At 42.0% G+C, this 19,217-nt stretch overlaps 2 protein-coding genes across 4 annotated transcripts in view; one reads left to right on the forward strand and one right to left on the reverse strand.

Moving 5' to 3' along the window:
• Positions 1 to 534: 534 nt before the first annotated feature.
• Positions 535 to 4,435, reverse strand: ifnphi1 (interferon phi 1). Its single transcript, XM_028600511.1, has 5 exons — positions 4,199 to 4,435; positions 2,014 to 2,085; positions 1,467 to 1,619; positions 1,292 to 1,363; positions 535 to 630 (listed from the first exon to the last, which is right to left on the reverse strand). Exons 1-5 carry the CDS (start codon positions 4,388 to 4,390, stop codon positions 535 to 537), a joined length of 585 nt encoding a protein of 194 aa, XP_028456312.1. The 5' UTR covers positions 4,391 to 4,435.
• Positions 4,436 to 7,660: 3,225 nt separating this feature from the next.
• LOC114570339 (globoside alpha-1,3-N-acetylgalactosaminyltransferase 1) overlaps positions 7,661 to 19,217 on the forward strand; it is a 34,594-nt gene continuing 23,037 nt past the window's right edge. For 2 of the 3 annotated variants that reach the window (XM_028600622.1, XM_028600624.1), the window contains exons 1-2: positions 7,750 to 7,988; positions 18,826 to 19,164. In XM_028600622.1, the coding sequence (XP_028456423.1) occupies positions 19,100 to 19,164 (65 nt within the window). In that variant the 5' untranslated portion in view covers positions 7,750 to 7,988; positions 18,826 to 19,099. The other variant, XM_028600623.1, reaches the window with a different exon arrangement.

Consider the following 19,217-nt stretch of genomic DNA (forward strand, 5'->3'; position numbering starts at 1 on the left):
TGCGCAGTCTACTTTAGAAAAGAAGAAAGTGGCCCACAGAAAATCACTTGGGCCATTTTCAGCCCAACCAATGTTACATACCCTATTAGGAGACCTTCCAGAACAGTGAAATACCCTATATAATCATTCTATCACCCCTTTAATAATATTCTATTAATACAAAAAGAAACATCCCCCTTACATTCATATACACCTCTGGCGGTCAGTAAGGAAGAAATATTAATGACAAATATAAGTAAGGTTACTCATGCAGACAAAAATCAGAAGTGCCGGTACTCAGTAAGGCTGGTTACTGGAACATTTCAGACACTGTGTGTACCGTTAACAAACACAAAATACTATTGAGCTGTATGAAAGTTCTTTATTATCAGTTATCAAAATGTTTTCAAGTAAAATCACAATTAGAGTCTGTACATACAAAAATACATATATGGGTTAATAAATAGAAACATGATACATAAATAAATAAAATAATAAATAAATAGAAAGAGAATCAGCGTCCATGTTGGGGGGGAGACCGTGGTGTCAATGCTTCTACGGTCTCACCATGAAGTTCACCAGCAGGTTCAGCTGGTGCAGGTGCTGGTCAGTCACCTTCCGGATCATCTCCCAGGATGCACTGCTGCCTCCCTGAAAACACATTACAGTTTAACATTTCATGGAGCTGACTCTGTGATCCAAAGAGAAGTCCAATAAGTGATTCAACATGAAGCTACAAACTCAGAACGGAGAAGTTCATCAGCTTCAAATAAGACTAACTACCAAGAGACACATGCTACTACCTCCAGTCAGTACTGCAGTACTTGTTCTCACAGTGCTACTACTACCTCCAGTCAGTAGTTGTTGTGACAGTGCTACTACCTCCAGTCAGTACTTGTTGTCACAGTACTACTACCTCCAGTCAGTAGTTGTTGTCACAGTGCTACTACTTCCAGTCAGTACTTGTTGTCACAGTACTACTACCTCCAGTCAGTAGTTGTTGTCACAGTGCTACTACTTCCAGTCAGTACTTGTTGTCACAGTACTACTACCTCCAGTCAGTAGTTGTTGTCACAGTGCTACTACTTCCAGTCAGTACTTGTTGTCACAGTGCTACTACCTCCAGTCAATAGTTGTTGTCACAGTACTACTACCTCCAGTCAGTAGTTGTTGTCACAGTGCTACTACTAGTTGTTGTCACAGTGCTACTACCTCCAGTCAGTAGTTGTTGTCACAGTGCTACTACTTCCAGTCAGTAGTTGTTGTCACAGTGCTACTACCTCCAGTCAGTACTTCCAGTACTTGTTCTCACCGTGTGGAGCCGTTTCTCCAGTCCCCGGTAGTATTTCCTCAGTCGGCTGTCTGCTCTCCTCTCTGTTGAAAGCTGCAGACACAAACCCAGCTCCCATTACTTTCTGACATTAGGTTGGAGAGTCTGAAAGTCTCTGATAGTATCAGTGTAGTTAGAAGAAGGTGTCTCTACTCACACAGCTGCTGATCCCTTCTCTCTGTCTCTCCAGCGTCATCAGGAAACGGTCCGTCCTGTCTGTATCCCAGGCAACGGAGGAGAGGTCGTTATGGAGATAGAGACCTTCAATCAGCTCCAGACTGTCTCTGATGAAAACCAGCTGGGACTCCACCTGGAGACAGACAGAGAGACAGGTCAGAGAGACAGACAGGTCAGAGAGACAGGCAGAGAGACAGACAGGCAGAGAGACGGACAGAAAGACAGACAGAGAGACTGACAGACAGGTCAGACAGACAGGCAAACAGGCAGAGAGAAAGGTCAGAGAGATAGGCAGAGAGACAGTCAGGCAGACAGACAGGTCAGAGAGACAGGCAGAGAGACAGACAGGCAGAGAGACGGACAGAAAGACAGACAGAGAGACTGACAGACAGGTCAGACAGACAGGCAAACAGGCAGAGAGACAGACATGCACAGAGACAGACGGAGAGACGGACAGGCAGGCAGACAGGCAGACAGGCAGACAGACAGACAGAGACAGACAGATAGACAGAGAGACAGGTAGTTACCGTGTTGTTTTTAATATGGCTGTAGAACTTGTAGGGAAAGTAAGGTTGGCTGTTGTTAGAAAACTCAGTGCCCTGAAACAGAAAGACAACATGTCACTTCACGCTCCGCATCTTCACACTTTATTTATTCATTCAGACCTTCTACTGACCATCTACAGACCATCTACTGACCATCTATAGACCATCTACTGACCATCTACAGACCATCTACAGACCATCTACTGACCATCTATAGACCATCTACAGACCATCTACAGACCATCTACAGACCATCTACTGACCATCTATAGACCATCTACAGACCATCTACAGACCATCTATAGACCATCTACAGACCATCTACAGAACATCTACAGAACATCTACAGACCATCTATTGACCATCTACAGACCATCTACTGACCATCTACTGAAAATCTACGGATCATCTACGGATCATCTACAGAACATCTACAGACCATCTACAGACCATCTACTGACCATCTACTGACCATCTACAGACCATCTACAGAACATCTACTGACCATCTACTGACCATCTACAGACCATCTATAGACCATCTACCAACCATCTACAGACCATCTACAGCACATCTACTGACCATCTACTGAGCATCTACAGACCATCTACTGACCATCTACAGACCATCTACAGAACATCTACAGACCATCTACAGACCATCTACTGACCATCTACTGAACATCTACAGACCATCTACAGACCATCTACTGACCATCTACTGAACATCTACAGAACATCTACAGACCATCTACTGACCATCTACAAACCATCTAAAGAACATCTACAGACCATCTACAGACCATCTACAAACCATCTAAAGAACATCTACAGACCATCTACAGACCATCTACTGACCATCTACAGACCATCTATAGAACATCTACAGACCATCTACTGACCATCTACTGACCATCTACAGACCATCTATAGAACATCTACAGACCATCTACTGACCATCTACTGACCATCTACAGACCATCTACAGAACTTTTGCAGAACATCTACAGACCATCTACTGACCATCTACAGACCATCTACAGAACTTTTGCAGAACATCTACAGACCATCTACTGACCATCTACAGAACTTCTGCAGAACATCTACATGTACAGAACATCTACAGACCATCTGGTCTGATTGGTCTGAATCTATAGAACATCTACAACCATCTACTGTTACAACCATCTACAGACCATCTAAACAGTCTGGGGACCATCTACTGACCATCTACTAATGTAACCAGCACAAAAACATGTTTACATCTATATAAAGAGGAACAATACAGTGTGGGCAGTGCTAGATTTACTAAAGAAACAGTTGTAGTTTGATAAAGATCCAATCAGCAGATGGCAGCAGATTGATTTCAATACAGTGTGGGCCTTTTACAAAGAAACAGAAAAGATGTCTTCTTTTCAAAACATGAGTTCATGTCATCACTCAGACTTTGATTCTGAAACCTCGTTTTTAAATCACACTAATATATTATGTGTAAACATAAAATGTTTCTGCTTTATATTCATGGAAATATATATATATATATATATATATATATATATATATATATATATATATTGATATATATAAATGTAAATAAATAAATATTTACTAGTAAGTCAACATGTTCTCATGATATTGTACAAAAATGTATGCACACCAAAAAGATATCAAATGAAATGCATAGACTGCCGGCTGGTCACGTGACACAGGCTACGGTGCTCTGCATGGTGCTTCGTCGTATAAGCAGTAGTTAGTGGTTCAGTTCCCCCAGAAAATGTGACTGGGAGCCGGGTACAGAGCACCAAGATCTGCCATATTCGCTAGTTTCGGCGGACATTATGGTTAGGTTTAGGCCACAAAATGTGAGCGTAATGCAGGGACGAAAGTTAAGTTTAGGCACCAAAACGACTAGTTAAGATTTGAATAAAGGGTCATAGCTTGGATTAAAACACTCCCAAGGAACACACATTTCCTCTGCAGCTTGAAAGTCTTGTGTTTTATGACACAAACATCCCCCCCGACCTCCATCTTATGCGGCCCACTGTGTTCTTATACAGAAGCATGTAGCTAATATCTACATAAAACTAGAAAAGACGCAAAACAAGCAACAAAAACGTCAACGCCAGTCCCAAAAGTATCAAAGGAAACGACAGAAAGTCGTTACTCACCATGAGGCGCAGCAGAGTCATTGATTTGTTGCTAAGGTGACCGTAGTGTCTGAACCAATCACAGCACAGGACCGGGGTCATGGTGGCGAGGAGGAAGATCAGCACGCCGCTCAGATTCTGCATCATGAAGAAGAAGGTGATGATGAGGATGGTTAGTAAGGCTGAAGACTTAGAGACTTTGTTCTCCAACATTCTGATTCCTTCACTATTTAAACAGCAAAGAGAAAACAGATGGGAATTTTAGAATGGGTTTTCACTCTCCTTTCACACACACACACACACTCACACACACTCACACACACACACACACACACACACACACACACACATACAGACACACACAGACACAGACACACTCAGACACACACACACACACACACATACAGACACACACACACACACACACACACACACACACACACACACACACACACACACACACACACACACACACACACACACACACACACACACACACACACACACACACAGACACACACACACACACACACAGACACACACACACACACACACACACACACACACACACACACACACACACACACACACACACACACAGACACACACACACACACACACACACACACACTCTCTCACAAACACACACACACACACACACACTCACACACACACACACACACACACACTCCCATACACTCACACACACTCACTCACACTTACACACAGACACAGACACACACACACACACACACACACACACACACACACACACACACACACACACACACACACACACACACACACACACACACACAAATGAATTCTGTAACTATATATTAAAGTTAAGTTTTGTGTCGTTATTGTGGGAATGTTTCTCTCCACTTTCATTTTCCACACAGCTGTGTCAGAAGACTTCCTGCACGGCCCTTTCAAAATAAAAGCTGACAGTTTCTCTCTGAATGAATATAAGTCATTATTATGAATGTAAATGATTTAGATTGAAATGTAAATAAATATGGACACATAAATATGGTTTCATATAAAAAACAGTAGGATATTTGTTTTATAAAGTAGATTTGATTAAAAGTGAAACTCTTCTGTTTTTATTTTGAAGGGAAGTGGTGACGTCACTATTTTCAGATTCACATTCTGGTTGTTGCAGAAAGTCGGGGCTGATGCAAAACTGTGACATCGCCGAAGTAATAGCAGGACCCGGGGAGCTTGGGGGGGGGGTGCTGGTGATGTCACAGTGTGTGTTGGTGATCCCAGGGTCAGTGAGAGTGTGTGGGGGGAAACAGACCCCCAGCTCAGAGTGAAGGGAAGTGTTAAAACAGAACTCAGAAATAAAGCTGGCTGTGACCCTGTGTGTGTGTGTGTGTGTGTGTGTGTGTGTGTGTGTGTGTGTGTGTGTGTGTGTGTGTGTGTGTGTGTGTGTGTCTGTCTGTGTGTGTGTTGGTCTGTTTGGGTCTGTCTGTGTTTGTGTGTATGTCTGTCTGTGTGTGTCTGTCTGTCTGTCTGTGTGTGTGTGTGTGTGTGTGTGTGTGTGTGTGTCTGTCTGTGTGTGTCTGTCTGTGTTTGTGTGTGTGTATCTGTCTGTGTGTGTGTGTGTGTGTGTGTGTGTGTGTGTGTGTGTGTATGAAATTATGTTTTTACATTCAGTATGGATATAATAATTAGTTTTATACAGTATATATAATGTGTCATTGTAAGTCGATGGTAAAATAGAGTGTGTTTAATGGTTTGTTTTTAATATTTCCGGGTGTAGATTAGGATTAATGTTGACCATCTGATTGGTCTACAGAACTGACTAGCTGTTTTCCTGTCTGTTTTTATGACTAAATGCAGTATAGAGAGAATCAGGTAAACAGTAATAGCACATGGACATCCGGGGCCTGTTTCACAAAACCAAGATAAGGGATTAAGCCGTGATTTCCTGGTTATCCTGGATGAATTTAGCCTTGACTCGGTTTAACGAAAGCAAAGGCACATAAATCACCATGGAGATTTATTCTGTGCAGCTAGCCTGCTCCAGACCAGGCTAACAGCCAGGATTTATTTAATCCTGGAACCTTTTCTGTTCACTCAGCAGTGGTTTTACCCTTTTGTTATCAGCCTGGATTAAAATACAACAGGTGCATATTGCTGTTCATTTAAGTACTGTTATTATTTAAAGTTGTGACCATTATTTTTTTCTATAATTATAAATTTGTCATTGTTACTGTTATATTGCTGTATGAAGACTGCTGTTCATATTGTTGTAAGAAGTTATGAATATGATGAATATATTATGGCAGTTGTTGAGATAATTAGAAAAGGCTGATAACATTTCAAATGAGTTTTAAATGAAGTCTGTTACTAAGGGCAATACATACAATGCTGTACATTTCTATAGTTCCCCAATGCACCTTAAATTATTTTAGTTTATAATTTCTTTTTTTTTTCTTTAACAATAAGGATCATGTTTGTTCTGCTTCCATGTGCATTGTATTTGGCATTCTTAGCACAATATTTGTGTTGTCCAGTAAACTGGGACTATAATTTGGGAGGATTGTACAATTTTAAGAACATATCCTAACTGTACAATCCTCCCAAATGATAGACTTAGTTCACTGGACCAGTAACTATCTAGTGATGTAGGCTACTGTACATTCATGTAACAACAGGGAGAGGACACCTTAATGGTTTTTGACCTTATATTTTGCCTGGGGGGAAATAACTGATGAATATACTCTGTTCCATTCATGTTTATAGTGTGCATGGAATTTATAGTTTTTAGATTTTACAGTGCAATTTCTTCAGTGTCTTTATTTTCTATGTCCATATATACCAGAGAGCAAGGCATATAATATGTAAAGAAGGAAACTCGTCCTCTATAAAAAATAAAAAAACACGAGAAAAAGCGTGACAGATAATAGCGGCCAGACTAAATGATAGTCTAAAAATATACATTTATGAACTACTGCTCTTTATGAAACCATTCAATGAGTCACTTGTCATTTGCAAAAACGAACACCTGTACACTTTGCATTAAAAGCGACTAGTGGAAGTTAATATGACTTAGGAAATTAATATTTTAGCCAATGAGAAAGAGGGAGGAACACAGTGAAAGAGATATTTACGCTTCATATTCTAGCGTTATAGAAAATGGATCTTCATGGTAAATTTCCTGAGTTATCTTCTGCTTACTTTTAAGGCAAAGAGTACAATTGTTAATTTGTGCAAATGATTAGTAGCCTATATATTCTGACTCCAGATCTGTCCAAAATCTTTTGGATACTTCACAATCATAGAAAAGGTGAGATATTGTTTCAATATTCTGTTTACAAAATGAACAGGAAGAGTCCATGTGGGCTCATCTAGCACCAAGGTGATTAGTAGGGTATATGTTATGTAACATGTTGGGGTGTTCCTGCAGGAAATCACCTGCTGACGTCACCTCCGATTACCTGCGGTCAGAGTTAGGGGGCGGAGCCTCAGAAGGGGGGGGCACATTGTTTGCAGTTGTAACGTTCCACTTCCTGTTGACAGCCAGTATCTGGGAGGGGCGCGCGCACACGGTGAGTGTCAGAGTTGGACGGTTTTCTGTTTCTGGCTGTCTCTCTCCGCCGCAGCTGCTTCCGGGTGTCTTGCGCTGTGTTCTGCTCTAAACGCGGAAATAAAGTTGAGTGTGGCGGCCAGATGTCCTGAAGACGATCAAAAATAACCTATTATATATATAATAAGCTATTATTGACCGTGTAGCGGGGTGACGTCACACACCGGACCCGGGTCGCAGGTGGAGGTGGGCTGTAGACTTCAGATCAGCAAGGTTAGTCATTTACAGACCCGAGGCAGCCGAATCTTAAAAACAGCGTTTTCTCTATGAAGTCTGGCACAGAAAGCTCTGTGTTATGATCAGGTTCAACTTGAAATACTGCATTTTCTATGATGCTGTGTTATTAATCAGCCGAATCTTAAAAACAGCGTTTTCTCTATGAAGTCTGGCACAGAAAGCTCTGTGTTATGATCAGGTTCAACTTGAAATACTGCATTTTCTATGATGCTGTGTTATTAATCAGCCGAATCTTAAAAACAGCGTTTTCTCTATGAAGTCGCCTTTGTAGTTTATCTATTTAACTTTATTTCAGGTCCATATCAGTGTAAAGTATGTAAAACACAACAACATAAACAAGACAAATAAGTTCTATACATTGAAGTTGATTATCGTTATCTATCAGCTGGAACATTAAATAGCCCTACAGGGTTTTCTCTATGAAGCAGACTTTAAACCATATAAAACACAACAACACCCACAAGTTCTATACATTAAAGTGTATGGTGGATTTAGGCAACTTTATTTGTATAGCACATTTCAGCAACAGGTCCATTATGTATTGTGGAGCAAGGCAGGAGTGATGTGTTGCCAGTTAGAAGTCTAGCGGCTGCATTTTCAACCATTTGGAGTCTGGATACGGTAATACAGAGAATTACAATCATCAAGCTGAGAGAACAATTATTTCCAGGTCCAGCCAGATAAAAACGGCTTGAAATTGGCTAGGATTCTACGCTGGTACAAGCTGCCCTTCACTACACAGTAGAGGGTGACAAGTTTTTCGGAACGGGAGTCAATCTCAGTGTTGGTAAGGTGATAGGGACGGAATAGAGCATAGAAATCAACGGGAGCAGGACGGAGACATAAGTCCTCAAACCCTTGATATATTTTTAAGGTGATAATAGGCTGATTTTGTAATTGTCTTAATGTGGCTTTTAAAACTCAGGTCTGAGTACATGACTACACCAAGATTTCTGGTTTTGTCTGTTGTTTTTAACATTGTCGTTTGAAGCTGTGCGTTGACTTTTAATCGTTCCTCTTTTGCTCCAAAAACAACCACCTCCATTTTTTCTTCATTTAATTTAAGAATGTTCTGGCACATCCAGTCGTTAATTTGTTCAATGCACATATTTAATTGTTGTATTGGGCTATAATTCCCTGGCGATAAGGTTATGTAAATTTGTGTGTCATCCGCATAACTATGGTAATTTATTTTGTTGTTTTCCATAATCTGAGCCAGTGGAAGCATGTAGACTCTGCACGTCATATTTGTATGCTCAGATGTATAATTACCTATAGACACAAAGTAGTCCCTATTCTTTAAATAGGATTCAAACCACTTTAGTACTGAGCCAGAAAGACCAACCCAGTTTTTCAATCGGTCAAGTAATATGTCATGGTCTACCGTATCAAACACTGAGATCAAGTAATATTAAGACTGAAATTTTGCCACTATCTGTGTTTAAGTGGATGTCATTAAAGACTTTAACGAGAGCTGTCTCAGTGCTGTGGTGTGGTCGAAAACCTGACTGGAAGGCATCAAAACTGTTGTTTAGCGATAAGAAAAAGTTGAGTTGTTGAAAAACCACTTTTCCTATGATTTTGCTTAAAAATGTTTTTTTTTAAAAAAGGTTTTATATCAGCCTATAGTTGCTCATTAGTGTCGTGTCTAGATTGTTCTTTTTTAGGAGTGGCTTGATGACTGCAGTTTTCAGGGCCTGTGGGAAGATACCTGAGAGCAGAGATGTGTTTACAATCTGTAGAAGATCAGAAGCCAAACAATTCGAAACATTTTTGAAAACACCCGTTGGTAGAATATCAAGGCAACAGGAGGAGGTTTTCAGATGTTGTATAATGTCTTCCAGGTTGTTATGGCTGATCGTATGAAATTGTGTCATGTTGGAATTTGTTTTGCGTGCACACTGTGACAACACATATCCTGTACTTGATATGGAAGCACTGACTGTCTAATTTTCTGAATTTTGTCTGTGAAGAAGGAGGCAAAGTCATTGCAAGCCTTGGTAGACAACAGTTCAGATGCTACTGGTACTGGAGGGTTTGTTAATCTATCAACAGTAGCAAACAAAGCACGTGAATTATTATTGTTAATGTCAGAGAAAAAGGACCGCCTTGCATTCCTTAGTTCCAAATTATAAATGCGAAGTCTCTCTTTATAAGTGTTATAATGGATCTGGAGATTAGATTTTCACCAACTGCGTTTAGCTTTTTGACACTCTCTTTTTCTGTTCTCACAACTATAAAATGTCTCCATGGAGATCTTTCCTTACCAGAGACAGCTTTGACCTTAGTGGGAGCAATAGCATCAATAACATTCGTAATTTTACAGTTGAAATTATCTACTATTCTAAGTGACTGAGATCCCTCAGAGGGTGGGTGTGGAGGAGAAAAGCTGAATTCTCAGGGAAGTGCCTTTTTATCAAAAACATTGTCTGGTTCTCAATTGCTACTCATTAGTAGCTAGCTATAAAATAAGTTGGAACAAAAAATAAAGTGCTTCTTCATAATACAAAATGGTTGAAAATAGATGCTTTTCCAAGGAAAAAGTTTACCACAAATATCATGTAGAACACAACCGGTGAAGACAAAAAAACATCTATATTTCTCAGTCAGACTCAGTAACTTAAAGAATAACAAGTTATGAAAATAAAGTGCTTCTTTCAAAATGAAACATAGTACCCCTAAGCTACCTGTCTCTGAAATGTTCATGACAGTGTCTCTTGCAACAATAGAACTGTAAACTGTGCTTTGTTCAACAAATCATGAAAAAAACTGGACATGAACTGTGTCCAAGGTTACTGTCCATTTGCAGATGCAACATTCAGGTTCTTTTGCAGGAAAAGAAGCTGATCAACATGTGCAGGAGTGAGACTGCTTCGCTGTGCTGTCACTATATCTCCAGTGGTGGAGAAAACTCTCTCAGCTGCAACGCTAGTGCCAGGGATACACAAGTATCGCTTAGCCAGTCCAGCTAAGAGAGGAAAAGCTGTCTGATGGGTCCTCCACCAGCTGAGCCGGTTCTCTGACAGAGAAAGGGGAGGGGCTTCAAGATACTTCTTCAGTTCCTCTTCAGCTCTGGAGCTGGCAGATCTACGGACAACACTGACCTCAGTAAATGTCTTGCCCAATAGCATGACCAGTGCAGAGGGCCTTCTTTTTGGAGCAGGGCCTTCTTCTTGCTGTGGTGTCTCAGACTCAACTTCAGCCTCTTCTGAGTTCACTTGTGTCTACAGAAACAATTCAACAATCATGTCAGTCATAATCAATTACAGGGATGCAAACACATGTATGGTCAAAAAAGAGAGGTTATCGAAGCCCTCGCCCCGCGGCAAATTTCCTAGATACTTACATAATTGTGATGAATTTAATCCTTTTTAAGTTATTATTTTGAAGTGTAAGATTACAGTTAACACCTTTAAATATTACATCCATTTTCAGCAAGCATAAATGTCTTACACATTTTAGAAAATATATATTACTCAAGAACAGATAATTTACCTCAAGTGCTGCAGCCTCTGCAACTACAACCCCAAATCAGAAAAAGTTGGAACAGTATGGAAAACACAAATAAAAAAAGAAAGTAGTTATTTCTAAATGTACTTTGACTTGTATTTCATTGCAGACAATACAACAGCACATAATTTAATGTGTTCCTCATGATTTTTATTGTTTTGTTTTTTCAAAAAAACAAAATTCCTATTTTGGTTCTAGCAACACATTTCATATAAAGTTGGAAGAGTAAAGCATTTACCACTTTGTAATGTTGCCATTCCTTTTCACAACACTTAAAAGACGTTTAGGGACTGAAGACACCAAGTGATGAAGTGTTTCAGGTGTAATTTTGTCCCATTCTTGCTGCAAACAAGTCTTAAGGTGGGCAACAGTACGGGGTCTTCGTTGTCGCATTTTGCGCTTCAAAATGCGCCACACATTCTCTATTGGAGACAGATCGGGACTGCAGGCAGGCCAGTCAAGTCCCCGTATCCTCTTCCTCCGCAGCCAGGACTTTGTAATGTGTGCAGAATGTGGTTTTGCATTATCTTGTTGAAATATGCATGGACGTCCCTGGAAAAGAGGTCTTCTTGAAGGCAGCATATTGTACTCCAAAGTCTCTTTGTACTTTTCAGCATTAATGGTGCCATCACAGAAGTCCAAGTTACCTTTGCCAAGGGCACTGGCACAACCCCATACCATGACAGACCCTGGCTTTGGGACTTGTTGCTGGTAACAGTCTGGATGATCCTTTTCTTCTTTGGTCCGGAGCACACGGTGTCCATTTCTCCCCAAAAAATACCTGAAATACTGATTCATCGACCACAGTACACGTTTCCACCGTGTGATGGTCCGTCCCAGATGCCTCCGAGCCCAGAGAAGTCGACAGCGCTTCTGGACACTGTTAACATAGGGGCTTCCTTTTGGCACAGTACAGTTTTAACTGCCATTTGTGGATGTAACTACGTATTGTGGTACTTGACAAAGGTTTGCCAAAGTAGTCCTGAGCCCATGTGATGATATCGCTTATAGATGAATGATGATTCTTGATGCAGTGCCACCTGAGGGATCGGAGATCACGGTTGGTCAGCTTAGGCTTGCGCCCTTGTCCTTTACGCACTGAAATTCCTCCACATTCCTTGAATCTTTTAATTATGCTATGCACTGTTGAAGGTGAAATAAGCAAATGTCTTCCTATCTTTCTTTGAGGAACATTGTTTTTAAACATTTCATTTTTTTCACGTATTTGTTGGCGAACTGGCGATCCTCAGCCCATCTTTGCTCCTAAAGGACTAGACCTTTCTTGGATGCTGCTTTTGTACCAAATCATAATTACATTCACCTGATTTTTATCACCTGTTTCAAATCACATCATTATTTAACCAATTTACCCGATTACTAGCCCTAAATTGCTCCTGTCACAACCTTTTTTGGAATGTGTTGCAGGTCTGAATGACAGGAAAGGATGTATATTTACAAATGAAATTAAGTTGACCAGACAAAACATGAAATATTTTGTGTTCACATTGTCTGCAATGAAATACAAGTCAAAGTACATTTAGAAATCAGTACTTTCTTTTTTTATTTGTGTTTTCCATACTGTCCCAACTTTTTCTGATTTGGGGTTGTACATTGGCATGGATTTCCAGCTGGTCCTCCTCAGTGAGGAAAGGCAGGGCCTTGAATCTGGGGTCCAAAAAGGAAACAGAGTACAGCATGCGCTTATCCTGTGCAGAATTGTATCTTTTCGCCAGATCATTGTGGATTGCCAGTTTGATTTCCCGAATAACTGGTGTGTCAGCAGCAACGCCAACTGCCTCCGTGTCGTGCAGCAATTGAGCATGCAAAGGAGCAATAACTGAGAGTGTAGGCGTAGAATCCTCTGACATTATGTGGGTTGCGTCTTTCATTTGTTTCAGCGCCGATGCTATTTCCTCAGCAGTGGAGATGTCCCTTCCAGATTTTCTCACGTGGGGGGAGATCTGCGCGGCACAAATAGCAGGCTGCTGCTCTAGGAATCGTTCTATCTTCTCCATCGCGCTGTTCCAGCGTGTAGCGACATCCGTTTTCAGTTTGTGCACCGGTAACTGCAGAAGTTTCTGCTTTTCCAGCAGTTCATGATTTGCAATGGCGCTGCGGTGGAAGAAACCAGTAATTCGCCTGATCCTCCCAAGCAGTCGTGACACCGTGGTGAGCTTCAGAGCTCGTTGTGCAGCCAGGTTGAGAGTATGGGCAAAACATGTAATGTGTACCAAGTTGTCAATCTGTGCAGCGGTGAGCATGTTGGCAGCATTATCAGTCACAATCACCAGATCCGAGACAGTCAGCTCCCATTCATTAGCAACGGAGTGAAACATGGCATTGACATTTACGGCTGTATGGCTCTCGTGCATCACATGAGTTTGCAAAACAAGGGATTCGAGCAGCCACGTATCAGTTATGTAGTAAGCGGTGAATGTCACAAAAGACTTGGTTGCTCTTGATGTCCATGCATCACATGTTAGTGCCACCCTGGTCGTTTTGGTTAGGGCACTGGCAACCTTTCTTTTAGTCTCATTGTAAAGCTGTGGCACAGCTGTCTCAGTGAAAAACTTGCGGGACGGTATGGCGTACCTCGGCTCCGCTGTCTGTAACATGCAGACAAACCCCTCGTTCTCCACCACACTCTAAGGCCTTAGGTCTTTGGTGATGAAGCAGAAGATAGACCGAGTTATTTTTTTTGCCCTCTCGGAGTTTCGTGAAGCACTGCAGTGTGCGTTGGTCTGCAGCTGGCGGCTGACTCTGCTCCGTGTCGCTGAGCTCCGGGTGATGTCTAGTAATATGAGCCTGCGCATTTGTTGTGCTGCCGAAGTACTTGGTCTTCGTTTTGCAAAGCTTGCACACTGTGTGTGTCATGTCCAGCGCAGTGCTTCCAGGCATTCGCTAAAAACCAAAATGACGCCAAACTTTAGCTTTAAGTGAAGACGGGGCTGGTTGGATCTCCCTCTCATCCATATTTGCTTCCCCTTTGTTTTAGTGATTTGCCGCTCACGTTCAAAAACCGCCGGTGTGGTTACGTCCGGACGTCCCATATAGGCTAGTTACAAAAATGGAGGCGAACAGCCAGCTGATTTTATTTATTTATTAAATCGATTCTTGAACATTTCAGATCGATTCTGAATCGTTGCAAATGAGAATCTAGATTCTTCTGTGAATTGATTTTTTTGGCACACCCCTATCAGTCACCACAACCTTGCAAATGTTCAGACCCTTGGAGATAATCAAGTCCAGAGTGTGCCCCTTATTGTGCGTGGGCTGTGTCACATGCTGAGTCAGTCCATAGCTCTCAAAAACACAACACAGTTCTTTGGTCCCTCGGTCCTGGGGTTTGTCAACATGAATGTTAAAATCACAAGCAATAATTACACAGTCAAAGTTAATACAGATTATAGATTATAGATACATTTGCACAGTATTTAGGTGGCCTGTAGATATTTAGAAGTATTGCTTGAGGGGAGGATCTTAGCTGAAGAGCCACATATTCAAAAGAAGCAACATTTCAATAAGATAATTGCGTACATTGGAATGAGTCATTAAACAAAATGGCGACTCCACCTCCTTTCTTATTCACTTTATTCTCACTCATACAACTGAAGTTAGGGGGGGCTGACTCAATGAGAACAGCAGCACAGTTATTATGGTCCAACCAGGTTTCAGTTAAAAACATAAAATCAAGATTGTGCTTAATAATAAAATCATTGATTAAAAATGATTTTCCTGCCAAAGACCTAACGTTTAGTAGTGCTAGTGTTAGTGTGTTTTAATTTTTTGTGACCGACTGTGGCTGACGAGGAATGGATGCTAAATTTGCAAAGTTTGCCGTTAAGTGCTTATTTGTTATTCTTTTTCTATTACCTATCACAACATAAATTGTGGAAGAATCTGATACACATGGCCCAGGCTTGTCTTGGAAAAAGTCATGAGTGCTACTAGGCATGCAGCCTGGACCCGGCCCATATCAGTTAATGCTTGCTGCATTTTGCACACAAGCATCCTTATCAGTTTGGGGGAAGGAGTTAGCTGCCGCCCCTGAGGGGGCAGAGGTGCCTGGCGTTTTACTTTTTGCTGGGGGCGAACGATGGGAGAAGGAAGGGGGGCATACTTAGTTCCAGCATTCACCAGCTGCTTCATCTGGTCAGTGAACTCCAATATGGGGATGGGGGAAAGAGGAGAGAGCGATGCATCCTCAAAGGCATCCTCAAAGGCGTCGTGGTTGTTAAAGGGGTTTGAGGAGTGTTGGACGGGTGAGAAGGGGGGTTGAGATTTCTCATCTCCGCTCTTTGGTCTCCCATGGAATGGGGGGGGGCGATGGGTCCTCGTCGGGGTTGGTAAGGGGGTTTGAGGAGTGTTGGACAGGTGAAAGGGGGGGTTGAGATTTCTTGTCTCCGCTCTGTGGTCTCCCATAGTCAAATCCTTGCTCAGGTGGGGGCTGTGGTGGATCACTGCCGCACTTTGTTGTGTCTTCCTCTTGTTTTGTTTGTGTTGATGTATCTTGTCTCGTGCCGTTGGCCGAAGGAGCAGATGGGTGGTGCAGAGAGTAAAGTAGGCGGTCCCAGAAAATGTTAAAATTGTCAATGAACTGCAGAGAATGGTCGGTACATGCGGTTGAAAGCCATCTGTTCAGTGCCAGCAGTCTGCTGAATCTCTCAGCTCCTATTCTGACTGGCGGTATAGGGCCACTGATGAACACCTTCGCATCTAGGGAGCTGACTGTGTTCAGCAGATTCATAAAGTCACGTTTCAGCACTTCAGACTCTTGCTTTACAACATCATTTGACCCTATATGCAGTATAATGTTCTTAATAGTTGGGTGTGCTGCTACGATATCTGTGATTCTTTGGGCCAAGTCAGACACCATGTCTTTGGGAAAACAGAGTATTTTGATGTTATTACTGCTTTTGATATCTTTTACAGCAGAGTCACCCACAATCAGAGTTTGGGGCCCAGTCATTAGCTTTCCCTGTAGTTTTTTACTTTTAGAATTGCTCTCAGTCCTTACCCTGCTGTGTGACGATGAGACGTAATCCAGGTCATGTCCAGGGTCCTGCAGCAGAGGAGCAAATCTGTTCTCCACCTGCACACTCCATTGTTGGGGAGGCATTTTGTTGCGGTTTTTCCCTTTTGCAGCTGTCCACGACTGTGTCCTACTAAGTACAGGGGTTGAAGAGGCACTCTGCCTGGATGGTAATGCTGGCCGGCCGGTCGTATCACAAATCTCAGGGTGCTGTGTCCTGCCCGTTAGTCGTCCTCCCATTTCCCAGGAAAATGATTTACTCTTAGGCTTTGCACCAAAAGAGTTCCAGGGAGGACTACCACTTGTGTTTTTGTGTTAGCATGCTTTTGTCCATTGTTTTGGTTCAGTGGTAGAGTGGTGTCATTTCCACAAGATCTGTTCACTTCCACGTTTACTTCTAACCGGTAAATTTTGGTTTCCAGAACTGCAATCTTCTGAAGGAGTTTGTAGTAGTCCTCCATGGAGAAGGGAGGCATCTTGCTGCTAATTAGCTTTAGCTACAGTCACTTTAGGACAGGCTTGAGCTATTTGTAGGCCACGCTGACGCAGAAGAATGTTGAAAAATGGCAATAGCCTACTTTGTCTATAAAAAAATGTATAGTCCAGTGATTTATAAGTATCCAGAGCCGTTGCTCATAGTTTCTCTCAGAGGGAAAGCAAGATTATCAGCAGAAATATGCAAGCAGAGGCAGGAGCAAGCAGCAAAGCGTCTGCACTGTAAGAAGCAGGATGCATGTTACCTTGACCTGCAGGTAATGTATGTTACCTAGACCTGCAGGTAATACATGTTACCTAGACCTGCAGGTAATGTATGTTACCTAGACCTGCAGGTAATACATGTTACCTAGACCTGCAGGTAATGTATGTTACCTAGACCTGCAGGTAATACATGTTACCTAGACCTGCAGGTAATGTATGTTACCTAGACCTGCAGGTAATGTATGTTACCTAGACCTGCAGGTAATACATGTTACATAGACCTGCAGGTAATGCATGTTACCTAGACCTGCAGGTAATACATGTTACATAGACCTGCAGGTAATGCATGTTACCTAGACCTGCAGGTAATGCATGTTACCTAGACCTGCAGGTAATACATGTTACCTAGGCCTGCAGGTAATGCATGTTACCTAGACCTGCAGGTAATACATGTTACCTAGACCTGCAGGTAATGCATGTTACCTAGACCTGCAAGTAATACATGTTACCTAGACCTGCAAGTAATACATGTTACCTAGACCTGCAGGTAATACATGTTACCTAGACCTGCAGGTAATACATGTTACCTAGACCTGCAGGTAATACATGTTACCTAGACCTGCAGGTAATATATGTTACCTAGACCTGCAGGTAATACATGTTAACTAGGCCTGCAGGTAATACATGTTAACTAGACCTGCAGGTAATACATGTTACCTAGACCTGCAGGTAATACATGTTACCTAGACCTGCAGGTAATACATGTTACCTAGACCTGCAGGTAATACATGTTACCTAGACCTGCAGGTAATACATGTTACCTAGACCTGCAGGTAATATATGTTACCTAGACCTGCAGGTAATACATGTTAACTAGGCCTGCAGGTAATACATGTTAACTAGACCTGCAGGTAATACATGTTACGTGATTGGGATATGACCGGAGTATTTTCATGGGCTCGGGATGGTAGCGACAATTGATTCCTGTGTCACCCTCTACTTCACAGCTGTGAGGTGTCCAGACAGATGCCAAGAGTTGTGACTGAATCACAGAGCTCTGCAGTAAGGGGCCAAACATCATTACTTCAGATTGTTTAGTTGGACTTGGACAGTTTATGAGTTTATGAGTTGTTGCTGTGGTGTTGTCTTCATTCTTTATTCTGTGCAGAGTAGAGTATGTTGTGTGGACATTGGACCAGAAGCTGTCGATCAAATTTCTTCGATTTGGTGTCTGTAGTTCTGTGTGGGAGGGGACATTCAGGGGCCACTGACTGGACACTTAGGGGAGAATTTGTTAAAGATCTGCGGCAAACATCAGTATGTGCAGATCCTATGTGTCCCTGCTGATTTCTCAGTCAGCATTTCTCTAGAAGATCAGTATAGATAAACACAGATATGTAGATCTGATCCTTAAGTCGGGTGGACTTACAGTTTACCGGCCAGCCTGGTTTTTCATGTTTGCATATATCTAAATCAGATACATTCTATGCAAATAATAATGAACATTCATGCATGTTTATTAGGAATCTGACATGATCCTAAATATCATTTTCTCTGTCTCTCTTTCTGTAGATCCTGGAACTCCTGAACCTGCAGGCTGAACTGGACTAGAACCACCAGGACTAACAGAGACTCACAAAGACTCTCAGAGACATCAGAGACCCACAGAGACCCACAGAGACCCACAGAGACCCACAGAGACATCAGAGACTCTCAGAAACTCACAGATACGCTCAGAGACTCTCAGTGACTCTCAGAGACCCACAGAGACTCTCGGAGACACTCAGAGACTAACAGAGACCCACAGAGACACTCTCAGAGACTTTCTGAGACATCAGAGACTGCGATGCAGATGAATGGGATGAACATTAAACCTGTGACTGTTATCCTGCTGGTCCTGCTGCTGGTGGGGTGAGTTTATATATGACTTCTGGTTTACTTAAACCTCTGGTAGGAGGGGTAAG

The sequence above is a fragment of the Perca flavescens genome, chromosome 15 (genome assembly GCF_004354835.1).
Source record: "Perca flavescens isolate YP-PL-M2 chromosome 15, PFLA_1.0, whole genome shotgun sequence".
Taxonomy (NCBI): domain Eukaryota; kingdom Metazoa; phylum Chordata; class Actinopteri; order Perciformes; family Percidae; genus Perca; species Perca flavescens.

Excerpts from the sequence above, each read along its gene's own strand:
- ifnphi1 (XM_028600511.1), bottom strand. The coding sequence starts at position 4,390 with ATGTTGGAGAACAAAGTCTCTAAGTCTTCAGCCTTACTAACCATCCTC. Across the intron at positions 1,620-2,013 it reads GCCATATTAAAAACAACACG|GTGGAGTCCCAGCTGGTTTT; the intron begins GTAACTACCTGT and ends GTCTGTCTCCAG. Across the intron at positions 631-1,291 it reads TGGAGAAACGGCTCCACACG|GGAGGCAGCAGTGCATCCTG; the intron begins GTGAGAACAAGT and ends ATGTGTTTTCAG.